This window comes from Dendrobates tinctorius, unplaced genomic scaffold (assembly GCF_039654945.1).
Source record: "Dendrobates tinctorius isolate UK_male_01 unplaced genomic scaffold, ASM3965494v1 ptg000348l, whole genome shotgun sequence".
Taxonomy (NCBI): Eukaryota; Metazoa; Chordata; class Amphibia; order Anura; family Dendrobatidae; genus Dendrobates; species Dendrobates tinctorius.
In genome coordinates, this window is record NW_027362014.1 from 335,316 (window position 1) to 348,557 (window position 13,242).

The 13,242-nt window shown below is 55.3% G+C and overlaps 1 protein-coding gene across 3 annotated transcripts in view; it reads right to left on the reverse strand.

Annotated features, from left to right (window-relative positions):
• Positions 1–1,362: 1,362 nt before the first annotated feature.
• Positions 1,363–13,242, reverse strand: part of LOC141075022 (solute carrier organic anion transporter family member 1C1-like) — a 139,269-nt gene continuing 127,389 nt past the window's right edge. For 2 of the 3 annotated variants that reach the window (XM_073562341.1, XM_073562342.1), the window contains exon 15: positions 1,363–1,688. In XM_073562341.1, the coding sequence (XP_073418442.1) occupies positions 1,487–1,688 (202 nt within the window). In that variant the 3' untranslated portion in view covers positions 1,363–1,486. The remainder of the gene's footprint in view (positions 1,689–13,242) is intronic. The other variant, XM_073562343.1, reaches the window with a different exon arrangement.

Below are 13,242 nucleotides of genomic sequence, written 5' to 3' on the forward strand. Positions count from 1 at the left end.
CCCCAATTTTGTCCCCAGTTTTGACCACTTTTTTCCTGCTTTTGTTCCAGTTTTGTTCTTGGTTTTGTCCCAGTTTTTTCAACAGTGCCTTTCCTTTCTTGTTCGTCCCGGTGCCTTATGTTATAGTGTATTATAAGTGCATGTATAATTGTTTGTATATAATGGTACTGCAACGCAATTATGTGTATTGCCATTTCTTGCTAAATGTATAGTTGATGTTCCTTTGTGCTGCTATGTATAGGGAAAGTGCAGTACCAGAATTTAGATGGGGCATTATAGTGTACCGAGCTTTCAGCTAGTGTATAGTGTAGTAAACAGTTAACTATAGGAGGGGCTGCTGTGTAGTAAGAAAGAAACATTTCCTGTATTCGAGTCTGTCAGGGCCAGGTAGGCCTTACAGCCTGAAGGGCCTAGTGCCCTGAGGTGATGCAGTGATAAGAAGTGACAGTGGTAACGTAAGCTGGAGCTACAGTGGACGTCACAGCAGTAGAGAGGGGGCCTGGGTGCCCAAATAGTCCACATGGGCTCTAGGCACAGGACACCACAGCAGCCACGTAACGTTATAAGAGAAGCTTTGCCATTCGGCGTCTATAGGACAGAAGAATGGTGTCAAGCAGCAGGATTGCAGCAGTTCATAGCTGGAGAAAGAGGTCTGGAATAGTACAGGGCGCAGATTGTTCAACATGTGGAAGATTATTGCATGGGCCGATGCTCTCAGGACCGGGGCGAAGCGGACTAGAGAATCCCCAAGCACAGTGAGAACTCTGCAGTACCGCCTAAGGCGCTATTACCCCATATTGTACTTTAGGACATGGAACTGAGTGCAGGGAAAGAGCAGAATGGGAACTGCATGGCACTTGCTGTTGATGTTGTTACTGACAAGAATGTGCTGCCAAGTTGTACCAGTAAAGTTTCACATGTTGCATTTGAACAGGACTGTGTCTCAATTCTTGCAAAACCAATTGCAGAAAGGCTTCAGCACCACAGTGGTATCCTTGACGGCGCAGTGAGAGAAGGCACAGGTATGCTGGTTAATGAATGCTGTGTTCATGTGAGAGGAGGCCAGGGCACAGATACACCAGAGTGCTCGGCCATGACTACTGCCCTGGCAGCCTATTACATAGAGGCCAGGGCTCCCCCTTATCTTCCTCCATAACCAGTACATACCTCGGAGCCCCTGTTTGGTGTGGAGGCCTGGGCTCCCCCTTATCTCCTTCCATTACCAGTATATACCTCGGAGCACCCCCGGTGTGAAATAGAGGCCGAGCTCCACCTTATCTCCCTCCATTACCAGTAAATACCTCGGAGTCCCCAGTGTGATATAGAGGCCGGGGCTCCCAGTGAAGAAGGGGAAGGCTGTGGTGGGCTGCGTGCACTTTATTCGGGCAGTCCCTGGTAGGAGAGGACATGTGACCACACATACTATCACTCCCATCATCCGGGGATTCACACTCCCATCATTCACATAATGACAGGGTTGTGGACGTTATATAAAAGTCTGCTTCTCTATTTCGGGGGCTTCCTGCGCCCCTTTTCCGCCATCTTCAGGGCTCGCCGGCTTCTTTGTGCTGTTTTCTTGCTCGCTCTCTTTTCGTGCAGAAAACTTTTTCTTCACCATTGAAATAAAAACGAGAAGCAGGAGGAAGGACGGAGCGCGAATCCCAGCACTGAGGCCTAAGAAAGTGCTCCTGCGGGAGAAGATGACAGGGAGAAACTCGTTACACCACCACCATCACTACAGGACCCCGCACATAGGACTCCCACTCATAGGACCCCTACTCACAGGACCCCACCATCACCCGATTACAGGACCACACCACCACCCAACTACAGGACCCCGACACCCCTCGACTACAGGACCCCGCCCACAGGAGGAAGAACAGAGCATGTATCCTAGCGCTGAGGCCCAGGATGGTGCTCCTGCTGGAAAAGGTGACTCGCTACACCACCGCCATCACTATAGGACCCCGCCAATGGGACCCCCGCCATCACCCAACTACAGGACCCCAACTACATAACTACAGGATCCCAACAGCACCCCACTACAGGACCCCACCATCACCCAGACTACAGGACCCCGCCACCACACGACCAGGTACGGACTGGGACTAAAATTCAACCCTGGCTCTAGAAATTGTGTCTCCATCCACAAGCAAGATTTACTACACGACCAGTAGTTCTAATGATATCCGTGGTCTGCTGGGGTATGTGACAGTCAGCGATTTTGTGCTCCGTCACAACTCTTAACAGTATGGGTATCTTGAGAACACTGATTCTGTTAATAATCTAGCAGATAAGACAGCCCATGACCAGACAGGCCCTTCTGGCATTTGCCAGATGGCCAGTACGGCCCTGCACACGACTACAGGACCCCACCATCACCCAGACTACAAGACCCCGCCACCACCCGACTACAGGACCCCACCATCACCCAGACTACAAGACCCCGCCACCACCCGACTACAGGACCCCACCATCACCCAGACTACAAGACCCCGCCACCACCCGACTACAGGACCCCACCATCACCCAGACTACAAGACCCCGCCACCACCCGACTACAGGACCCCACCATCACCCAGACTACAGGACCTGCCATCACCCGACTACAGGACCCTGCCATCACCCGAATACAGTACCCTTCCATCACACAACTACAGGACCCCGCCACCACCCGACTACAGGACCCCGCCACCACCCGACTACAGGACCCCGCCATCACCCAGACTACAAGACCCCGCCACCACCCGACTACAGGACCCCGCCATCACCCAGACTACAGGACCTGCCATCACCCGACTACAGGACCCTGCCATCACCCGAATACAGTACCCTTCCATCACACAACTACAGGATCCCGCCACCACCCGACTACAGGACCCCGCCACCACCCGACTACAGGACCCCGCCATCACCCAGACTACAGGACCTGCCATCACCCGACTACAGGACCCTGCCATCACCCGAATACAGTACCCTTCCATCACACAACTACAGGATCCCGCCACCACCCGACTACAGGATCCCGCCACCACCCGACTACAGGACCCCGCCACCACACAACTACAGGACCCCGCCATCACCCAGACTACAAGACCCCGCCACCACACAACTACAGGACCCATCCATCACCCAGACTACAGGACCCTGCCACCGCATGACTACAGGACCCACCATCACCCAACTACAGGACTCCACCACTGTGAGCAGACTGCGGGATGCAGTGAGGGACAGGAGGCAGAACAAGCGTTAACAGGTTTTTTAACAGAGAGTTACACCACACAGAGAGGTGTTGGGCATAAGCAGGGGTATGGAGAGAGGAAAAGGCACAGTATGAGGGTGGGAAAGAACAACAATGGCATTAGAAAAAGCAACTGTTCATAAGGGGTTAAACTTATCAGTCCGACGACTTCTTGTAGGCAGACTCCTAAGTTCCAACAGTGGCGCCTTACTTGGCAACTGGCGCGTGATGATTACGGGGTCATCCTGAAGAAATTGCGGATATGGTTCCTGACGGTGGCGACTAGTCCTCGCTGACCTGTGCAGGGTCCTGGATCCGGACATGTTGTGCGAAATGCAGAGTAGTCTGTGTCACTGCCCGAGTCCTCGCTGACCTGTGCGGGGTCCTGGATCCGGATACGTCGTGTGGAATGCAGAGTAGTCTGTGTCACTGCCTGAGTCCTCGCTGACCTGTGCGGGGTCCTGGATCCGGACACGTCGTGCGAAATGCAGAGTAGTCTGTGTCACTGCCCAAGTCCTCGCTGACCTGTGCGGGGTCCTGGATCCGGACACGTTGTGCGAAATGCAGAGTAGTCTGTGTCACTGCCCGAGTCCTCGCTGACCTGTGCGGGGTCCTGGATCCGGATACGTCGTGTGGAATGCAGAGTAGTCTGTGTCACTGCCTGAGTCCTCGCTGACCTGTGCGGGGTCCTGGATCCGGACACGTCGTGCGAAATGCAGAGTAGTCTGTGTCACTGCCTGAGTCCTCGCTGACCTGTGCGGGGTCCTGGATCCGGACACGTCGTGCGAAATGCAGAGTAGTCTGTGTCACTGCCCAAGTCCTCGCTGACCTGTGCGGGGTCCTGGATCCGGACACGTTGTGCGAAATGCAGAGTAGTCTGTGTCACTGCCCGAGTCCTCGCTGACCTGTGCGGGGTCCTGGATCCGGATACGTCGTGTGGAATGCAGAGTAGTCTGTGTCACTGCCTGAGTCCTCGCTGACCTGTGCGGGGTCCTGGATCCGGACACGTCGTGCGAAATGCAGAGGAGTCTGTGTCACTGCCCAAGTCCTCGCTGACCTGTGCGGGGTCCTGGATCCGGACACGTTGTGCGAAATGCAGAGTAGTCTGTGTCACAGCCCGAGTCCTCGCTGACCTGTGCGGGGTCCTGGATCCGGATACGTCGTGTGGAATGCAGAGTAGTCTGTGTCACTGCCTGAGTCCTCGCTGACCTGTGCGGGGTCCTGGATCCGGACACGTCGTGCGAAATGCAGAGTAGTCTGTGTCACTGCCCAAGTCCTCGCTGACCTGTGCGGGGTCCTGGATCCGGACACGTTGTGCGAAATGCAGAGTAGTCTGTGTCACTGCCCAAGTCCTCGCTGACCTGTGCGGGGTCCTGGATCCGGACACGTTGTGCGAAATGCAGAGTAGTCTGTGTCACTGCCCGAGTCCTCGCTGACCTGTGCGGGGTCCTGGATCCGGATACGTCGTGCGAAATGCAGAGTAGTCTGTGTCACTGCCTGAGTCCTCGCTGACCTGTGCGGGGTCCTGGATCCGGACACGTCGTGCGAAATGCAGAGTAGTCTGTGTCACTGCCCAAGTCCTCGCTGACCTGTGCGGGGTCCTGGATCCGGATACGTCGTGCGAAATGCAGAGTAGTCTGTGTCACTGCCCGAGTCCTCGCTGACCTGTGCGGGGTCCTGGATCCGGATACGTCGTGTGGAATGCAGAGGAGTCTGTGTCACTGCCCGAGTCCTCGCTGACCTGTGCGGGGTCCTGGATCCGGATACGTCATGTGGAATGCAGAGTAGTCTGTGTCACTGCCCGAGTCCTCAATGACCTGTGCGGGGTCCTGGATCCGGATACGTCGTGCGGAATGCAGAGGAGTCTGTGTCACTGCCCAAGTCCTTGCTGACCTGTGCGGGGTCCTGGATCCGGATACGTCATGTGGAATGCAGAGTAGTCTGTGTCACTGCCCGAGTCCTCAATGACCTGTGCGGGGTCATGGATCCGGATACGTCGTGCGGAATGCAGAGTAGTCTGTGTCACTGCCCGAGTCCTCGCTGACCTGTGCGGTGTCCTGGATCCGGATACGTCGTGCGGAATGCAGAGGAGTCTGTGTCACTGCCCGAGTCCTCGCTGACCTGTGCGGGGTCCTGGATCCGGATACGTCATGTGGAATGCAGAGTAGTCTGTGTCACTGCTCGAGTCCTCAATGACCTGTGCGGTGTCCTGGATCCGGATACGTCGTGCGGAATGCAGAGGAGTCTGTGTCACTGCCCAAGTCCTTGCTGACCTGTGCGGGGTCCTGGATCCGGACACGTCATGTGGAATGCAGAGGAGTCTGTGTCACTGCCCAAGTCCTTGCTGACCTGTGCGGGGTCCTGGATCCGGACACGTCGTGCGGAATGCAGAGGAGTCTGTGTCACTGCCCGAGTCCTCGCTGACCTGTGCGGTGTCCTGGATCCGGACACATTGTGTGGAATGCAGAGTAGTCTGTGTCACTGCCCGAGTCCTCGCTGACCTGTGCGGGGTCCTGGATCCGGACACGTCATGTGGAATGCAGAGGAGTCTGTGTCACTGCCCAAGTCCTTGCTGACCTGTGCGGGGTCCTGGATCCGGACACGTCATGTGGAATGCAGAGGAGTCTGTGTCACTGCCCAAGTCCTTGCTGACCTGTGCGGGGTCCTGGATCCGGACACGTCATGTGGAATGCAGAGGAGTCTGTGTCACTGCCCAAGTCCTTGCTGACCTGTGCGGGGTCCTGGATCCGGACACGTCGTGCGGAATGCAGAGGAGTCTGTGTCACTGCCCGAGTCCTCGCTGACCTGTGCGGTGTCCTGGATCCGGACACGTCGTGCGGAATGCAGAGTAGTCTGTGTCACTGCCCGAGTCCTCGCTGACCTGTGCGGGGTCCTGGATCCGGACACGTCGTGCGGAATGCAGAGGAGTCTGTGTCACTGCCCGAGTCCTCGCTGACCTGTGCGGTGTCCTGGATCCGGACACGTCGTGCGGAATGCAGAGTAGTCTGTGTCACTGCCCGAGTCCTCGCTGACCTGTGCGGGGTCCTGGATCCGGACACGTCGTGCGGAATGCAGAGGAGTCTGTGTCACTGCCCGAGTCCTCGCTGACCTGTGCGGTGTCCTGGATCCGGACACATTGTGTGGAATGCAGAGGAGTCTGTGTCACTGCCCGAGTCCTCGCTGACCTGTGCGGGGACCTGGATCCGGATACGTTGTGCGGAATGCAGAGTAGTCTGTGTCACTGCCCGAGTCCTCGCTGACCTGTGCGGGGACCTGGATCCGGATACGTTGTGCGGAATGCAGAGTAGTCTGTGTCACTGCCCGAGTCCTCGCTGACCTGTGCGGGGTCCTGGATCCGGACACGTCATGTGGAATGCAGAGTAGTCTGTGTCACTGCCCGAGTCCTCACTGACCTGTGCGGGGACCTGGATCCGGATACGTCGTGCGGAATGCAGAGGAGTCTGTGTCACTGCCCGAGTCCTCGCTGACCTGTGCGGTGTCCTGGATCCGGATACGTCGTGTGGAATGCAGAGGAGTCTGTGTCACTGCCCGAGTCCTCGCTGACCTGTGCGGGGACCTGGATCCGGATACGTCGTGTGGAATGCAGAGGAGTCTGTGTCACTGCCCGAGTCCTCGCTGACCTGTGCAGGGTCCTGGATCCGGATACGTCGTGCGGAATGCAGAGTAGTCTGTGTCACTGCCCGAGTCCTCGCTGACCTGTGTGGGGTCCTGGATCCGGATACGTTGTGCGGAATGCAGAGGAGTCTGTGTCACTGCCCGAGTCCTCGCTGACCTGTGCGGTGTCCTGGATCCGGATTCGTCATGTGGAATGCAGAGTAGTCTGTGTCACTGCCCGAGTCCTCGCTGACCTGTGCAGGGTCCTGGATCCGGACACGTCGTGTGGAATGCAGAGTAGTCTGTGTCACTGCCCGAGTCCTCGCTGACCTGTGCGGTGTCCTGGATCCGGATACGTCGTGTGGAATGCAGAGGAGTCTGTGTCACTGCCCGAGTCCTCGCTGACCTGTGCGGTGTCCTGGATCCGGATACGTCGTGCGGAATGCAGAGTAGTCTGTGTCACTGCCCGAGTCCTCGCTGACCTGTGCTGGGTCCTGGATCTGGATACGTCGTGCGGAATGCAGAGGAGTCTGTGTCACTGCCCGAGTCCTCGCTGACCTGTGCGGTGTCCTGGATCCGGACACGTCGTGTGGAATGCAGAGTAGTCTGTGTCACTGCCCGAGTCCTCGCTGACCTGCGCGGGGTCCTGGATCCGGATACATCGTGCGGAATGTAGAGTAGTTTGTTTCACTGCCCGAGTCCTCGCTGACCTGTGCGGGGTTCTGGATCCGGATACGTCATGTGGAATGCAGAGGAGTCTGTGTCACTGCCCGAGTCCTCGCTGACCTGTGCAGGGTCCTGGATCCGGATACGTCGTGCGGAATGCAGAGTAGGCTGTGTCACTGCCCGAGTCCTCGCTGACCTGTGCGGGGTCCTGGATCCGGATACTTCGTGCGGAATGCAGAGTAGTCTGTGTCACTACCCGAGTCCTCGCTGACCTGTGCGGGGTCCTGGATCCGGATACTTCATGTCACTGCCCGAGTGTAACTCAGCTTGGCAGTAAACCACGGATGAGGAAGGACAGAGTTCTATGCCAGTCACCCGGTCAGTCTCAGGCGGCCCGGAGTGTCCGGCACCTCGGGATGCAAGAGTCAGCGGGCGTACAGAAGGTCTCCGCTCAGTCACTGTACTTAGCTGGGGGGGTCGATAGCGCGGGCCTGCACCATCACTCTGCTCAGAGGTTGCTGCCCCAAACTACCCCCGCTGTGCGCTCCGTCTTCCCGCCAGGTTTCTCCCCATTATCCCGCGCCCCCTGCTGTCAAGTGTAAAGGTTGATCCGGGTTAGTAAACCTTCCTGTCACGTGCCCCGCCCTGGGTGAGACAGCCAGCAGGCCGGTAACTGATACAACAGGACGCGGCACGTGTGATTGTCCTATGTGACGCGGCCAGCAGGCCGGTAACTAATACAATAAGACATAGGGGAAAAGAGGAAACCTGGGTAACAATAACAATGGTAGCCTTGCGATAGGGAATGGGGACGTGGAGACCTCCTGCACTCCCGAGTCAGTGTCTCTACACTCCTAGCGTTCCCTAGGCCGGTTCCGCACCGGGAGACGATCAGGAACCTCAAAACCCTGAATCGCCCTGCACCTAAACCCTTACTAGGGAATTGTTATGAATGAGTCACCTGTAGGAGGCAAAAACAGAAATGCTAGCTCAGTCCAGAAAACCAGAGAAGTTGGCAGCTATCGGATTGCAGACCCCTGTGTGATGTACAATATCTGCAAGATATGTTTTCTGTTGCAATGTGCTAACAAATCCTCCATCCTAGGACATTGTAAACTGTCAGTAGTAGGAATTCCTTCCCCCCAGGTTTTACCAACCCTGCCACTTCCTCTGGAAGAGCAGGAATGTTAATTAGCTAGACCATCTTCCTCACACCATTTGGCTTCTCTCAGCTGAAAGAGAAAAAGTGCGGGAACTAAACTTCTTTGTTTGAAACGAATAAAACTATGAGAGACTATACCATAAGAACCAAATACCCTAGAGATATGAAAATCATATTTTTGTAACCTGAGCGGTCCCAGCTTCGAGACCGCGTATGTTTCGAAGTTCTACCCTGTCCAGAACATGAGATAGGATTTGCGCCCAAATGGACGGTCATATCGCATAGATGTTTGATGTTTTCTTGATGGGCTCATTACGCTGGGAAACATGATACCACTGATGAGTCCATACCAGCTTCTCCCATAAAGTTATAGCTAATCTAAGTTTTGTAGCCAAAACATAACTCGGATAAGAGAGGTGGGATCAACCCAGAATGCACCTCTCTGTGATGTCACATAGGAAAGTCTATAAGGCATTTCCTGGGCAAACCAGCTCAGAACAGCTGCAGAGTCCGTGCTGACAAGAACTCAGATGAGCGGAGAAGTGCAGCTCCGCCTCCACCCACCTTAGCCGCATGGTCTGCCTAAGGAACAATATGGAACTGTGAGTGTAATCTCTTTGTTTTCTCCACTTTTATTTTATACCTGTACTGTACATATTTTATGTCTCAATTTTATAGCAACTTTTATCTGTAATCACTGTCCTCTTTCGGAAAATAAATGAAATAATTATTTAGATCTGTCTCCATGCTCTAAGACTCGAACTATACGCCTTTGATAGATAATCGCTACTAATTCAAGGGGTTTGCCACGGACCCTCTTAATTTAACACTGTGAATTAAGTAACCGTGACTGGTGGCAGCGCGTTGTGTACGGCTATTACGGCTTGCTGGCAGTCTAGAAGGGTCTTATATTGCTGAGTAAGGGGCTTCAGCCACAGCATTGATAATTCCCTTACTGCAGAAGCCTAATTGCCGGTTCACAACAGGTAGCCCGTCCGGCGACCAATTATCCTAGGTGCAGTTCCCTGACTGACCTGAGGGTAAGGGGGGCGCCGGAGAGCTGCGAGTTCCAAAGTGGAACTGAGAAAGTGGGATATACATAAATCCCCGCAGTACTTGGAAGATTGATAGCAGTGGTGGGGCATCCAAATTAAACTCCCCCTGCGGCAAATTGTAGAGCGAGATTAGCTTGCTGGATATTTTTGTCACATGGTGCCGGTGGTGGGATAACTAAGATAAGCCCCAACGGTGCCTGTGATAGCCGTGTGCCGGCATTGTGTCACGTCCCTCCGTCCGCTGATACACCCGGGTCAGTGGTGGGATTGTGACATAGTGGTGACACAGGGTCCGCTGTCCGTCGCGTTTTGGTGGCAGCGGGACCCCCGTTAGTGTCGCCCGTAAGTAGACGAACGGCGGTGGGCTGTTCGTCACATATTGGTGGCAGAGCGGTGGGATAATCCTAGAGCATTAGTGATTTGGTTTGAGCAATCATTCCTCTCACTAAAAACCTGCACGGTTCCTGCGGGAATCCTGCATCATAGGTTTTGGAGAACAGACTCAGTGGTTACTAGTTCTGAGACATTTGTGTGTACGTACAAGTATTCCCTCCCATTTCTTCGTTTTTCTTTTTCTATCTTTTATTTGGCAACCATGGCGGCAAAAGGAGAACCTTGGTACAACCGGCAGACAAAGGAAGTTCTTGCTGGGTTATGCACGTACCAAGGCCTTGACGCCACGAACAAAAACAGAGCTCAAATGATCGCGGCTCTAGTGCAGCTGGACAACGACCAGAATCCAGCAAGTGCAGAAGTTGGCCCAAGTGGCAATGGGGCTGCAGCAGAGGCTCCACTCCTGAGCGCTGGCCCCACATTCAACCAGGACGGGGTGGACCCCTATCTGCAAATGGCCTTGGACGCACTCCCCGCCGAAGACAGTGATGGGCGGGTGAGGCTGATCCAGCAATATCGGCAGGAGGCCCAAGCCGAGCGTCAAGCCCAGGCTGAGAGAGCTGAGCGCCGAGCGGAGGCTGAGAGAGCAGAGCAGCGAGCCGAGAGGGAGGCGCAGAGGGCCCATGAACTGGAGGTACTCCAGCGGGGTGGGAATGCCCCCACAGCCCGAAGTAGTGAGCCCAGCAGCGTCCAGACTCCTAAACCCCGGCCAGAGCATTTTCCCGTGATGGAAAAGGATGGGGACTTGGACACATTTCTGCGAGCCTTTGAGAAAGCCTGCAGACAGTACCTGCTGCCTAGAGACCAATGGGCAAGGTACTTGACCCCAGGGCTAAAAGGCAAAGCCCTGGAGGCATTTGCTTCTCTTCCGCCAGAAGCCGATGACGACTATGACGCCATAAAGCAGGCGCTGATCGCCAAATACCGGCTGACACCTGAGGTATACCGAAAGAAGTTCCGACACCTCCAACGTGGCCCACATGATAGCTACAGTGATGTGGTGCAAGGACTCAGGACCCACTTTGACCAGTGGATCCATGGACTGTCCGTTGAAACCTTTGAGCAGCTACGGGACCTGATGATCAAAGACCAGTTCCTGCATCTCTGCCCAGCTGAGGTCCGACAGTTCATCCTGGACCGCGAACCAACGAACGCGGACAAAGCGGCGCAGATCGCCGACAACCACGAGGCCAATCGGAAGCCCGAGACGCGGAGGCCAGTCGCCACCAGCTGGAAAGGGGGTAAGCCAGCAACCAACCCCAATGCCCCAGCTAGCCGTCCCTCCGGAGGCCCTGTCCCTGTTGCCAACAGCAGGCCGGCTACTGACAGTCGCCTGTGTCACCACTGCCAGCGGCCTGGTCACTTCTTTTACACCTGTCCGAATAGGCCGAAGAACCCCCCAGCCAAGGCCCCCGGGCCCAACGCCTCTGTTCTTTTGGTGGGAGGTGTGGTTGGGAGGGCTGACGACAACGTTCAACCTGTTCAGGTGGGGGCCCGTCTTGCTACAGGCCTCAAGGACACCGGGGCTGAACGAACCCTCATCCGTCCTGGACTGGCGGCCCCTGAAGAGTTTGTTGAGGGGAAAACCCTGACTGTCACCGGGATTGGAGGAACCCGTTGTCCCTTGCCAGTGGCACGAGTTTTTCTTGACTGGGGTGCCGGGAGCGGGTTGAGGGAGGTGGGAGTGTCTGAAAACCTGCCCACTGATGTTTTATTGGGGACTGACTTGGGGCGGATGGTTGCATACTACGTCCCTGACACCCTTCCCCAAACTGATAATAAGGGTAACGTTAACCCTGATGATGATGATGATGAGGGGAAACTGAATGTGTTACCTGCTAATGCCTTGATGAGTAATGATGCAACTAACAACCATTCTTTCCCCAGGTACGATGCTGATGCTGATGTGAATGTACCAAAGCAAACTGATAACCATTCTTCTCCTAGGAAGGATGATGATGATGTTGATGTATCTGTGCCGACTGAACCCGTTAACCCTTTCTTTGAAGCGGTAGATGTGTCCACAGGTACCGAAGTGCTCAGCCCCATCACTCTGCGGAGTGAGACGGCTGAGGAACCCCTGGCAGGAGTAAGCAACGGTGCTCAAGGAAATGGGGAGGTGCATGGGGACCATGAGGAAGGTAATGCCATGCAGCTGACCAGTGCCACCGAGGAAGGTAACTGGCCCATAAGTAGCACTGCTCCTGAAGTGTTGGGGGTGGATGGGGAGGTAGAGCCCAGGGCAGCACCAGCTGGTGGGTCTGAAGAAATCCCCAGGGAGACAGCATACATAGCAGCTGTCACACGCAGTCAGAGTGCCCAGATCGCAGATAACGCACTGTCTTCTGGACCCTCTGCTGCTACAGGAGAGACTGAACCAGAGGTGAACCCAGAGCCGGTTCCAGAGGGTCCCAGTAAAGAGGGGACCCTGACGTCACTTCTGGCAGCCTCCAGCATGGAGTTCCAGGCTGCTCTGCACTCAGATGCCAGCCTGGAGAAATTGAGAGGTCTCGCCGAGACGCCCACCTCCAAGTCTGATAAGGAGAGGGTGTTCTGGGAACGAGGAAGGTTGTACCGGGAGACAGTACCCGGAGATCCTAAAAAGGAGTGGTTGAGGGAAAGACAGCTGGTCGTCCCCTATCAGTTCAGAACTGAGTTGTTGCGGATTGCCCATGAGATTCCACTCGCTGGACACTTGGGGATCAGCAAAACAAAGGCACGGCTGTCTCAACACTTCTATTGGCCCAAGATGGGGACAGATGTAACACACTACTGCCGCTCCTGTGCCACCTGTCAAAAAGTGGGTAAGGCGGGGCCTGCTCTTAAGGCTCCCCTTATTCCTTTGCCGGTGATAGAGGAGCCTTTCCAGAGAATCGCGGTGGATATTGTAGGACCGCTGTCCGTCCCCAGCAGCTCCGGAAAGCGATACATTCTCACCGTGGTAGACTACGCTACCCGGTACCCAGAGGCAGTAGCTCTGCTTTCAACCAGGGCAGATAAGGTGGCTGACGCACTGGTGACCATCTTTTCAAGAGTAGGATTTCCCAGGGAGATGCTTACCGATCAAGGGCCCCAATTCATGTCTCGCCTAATGGAGGCTCTCTGTGAGA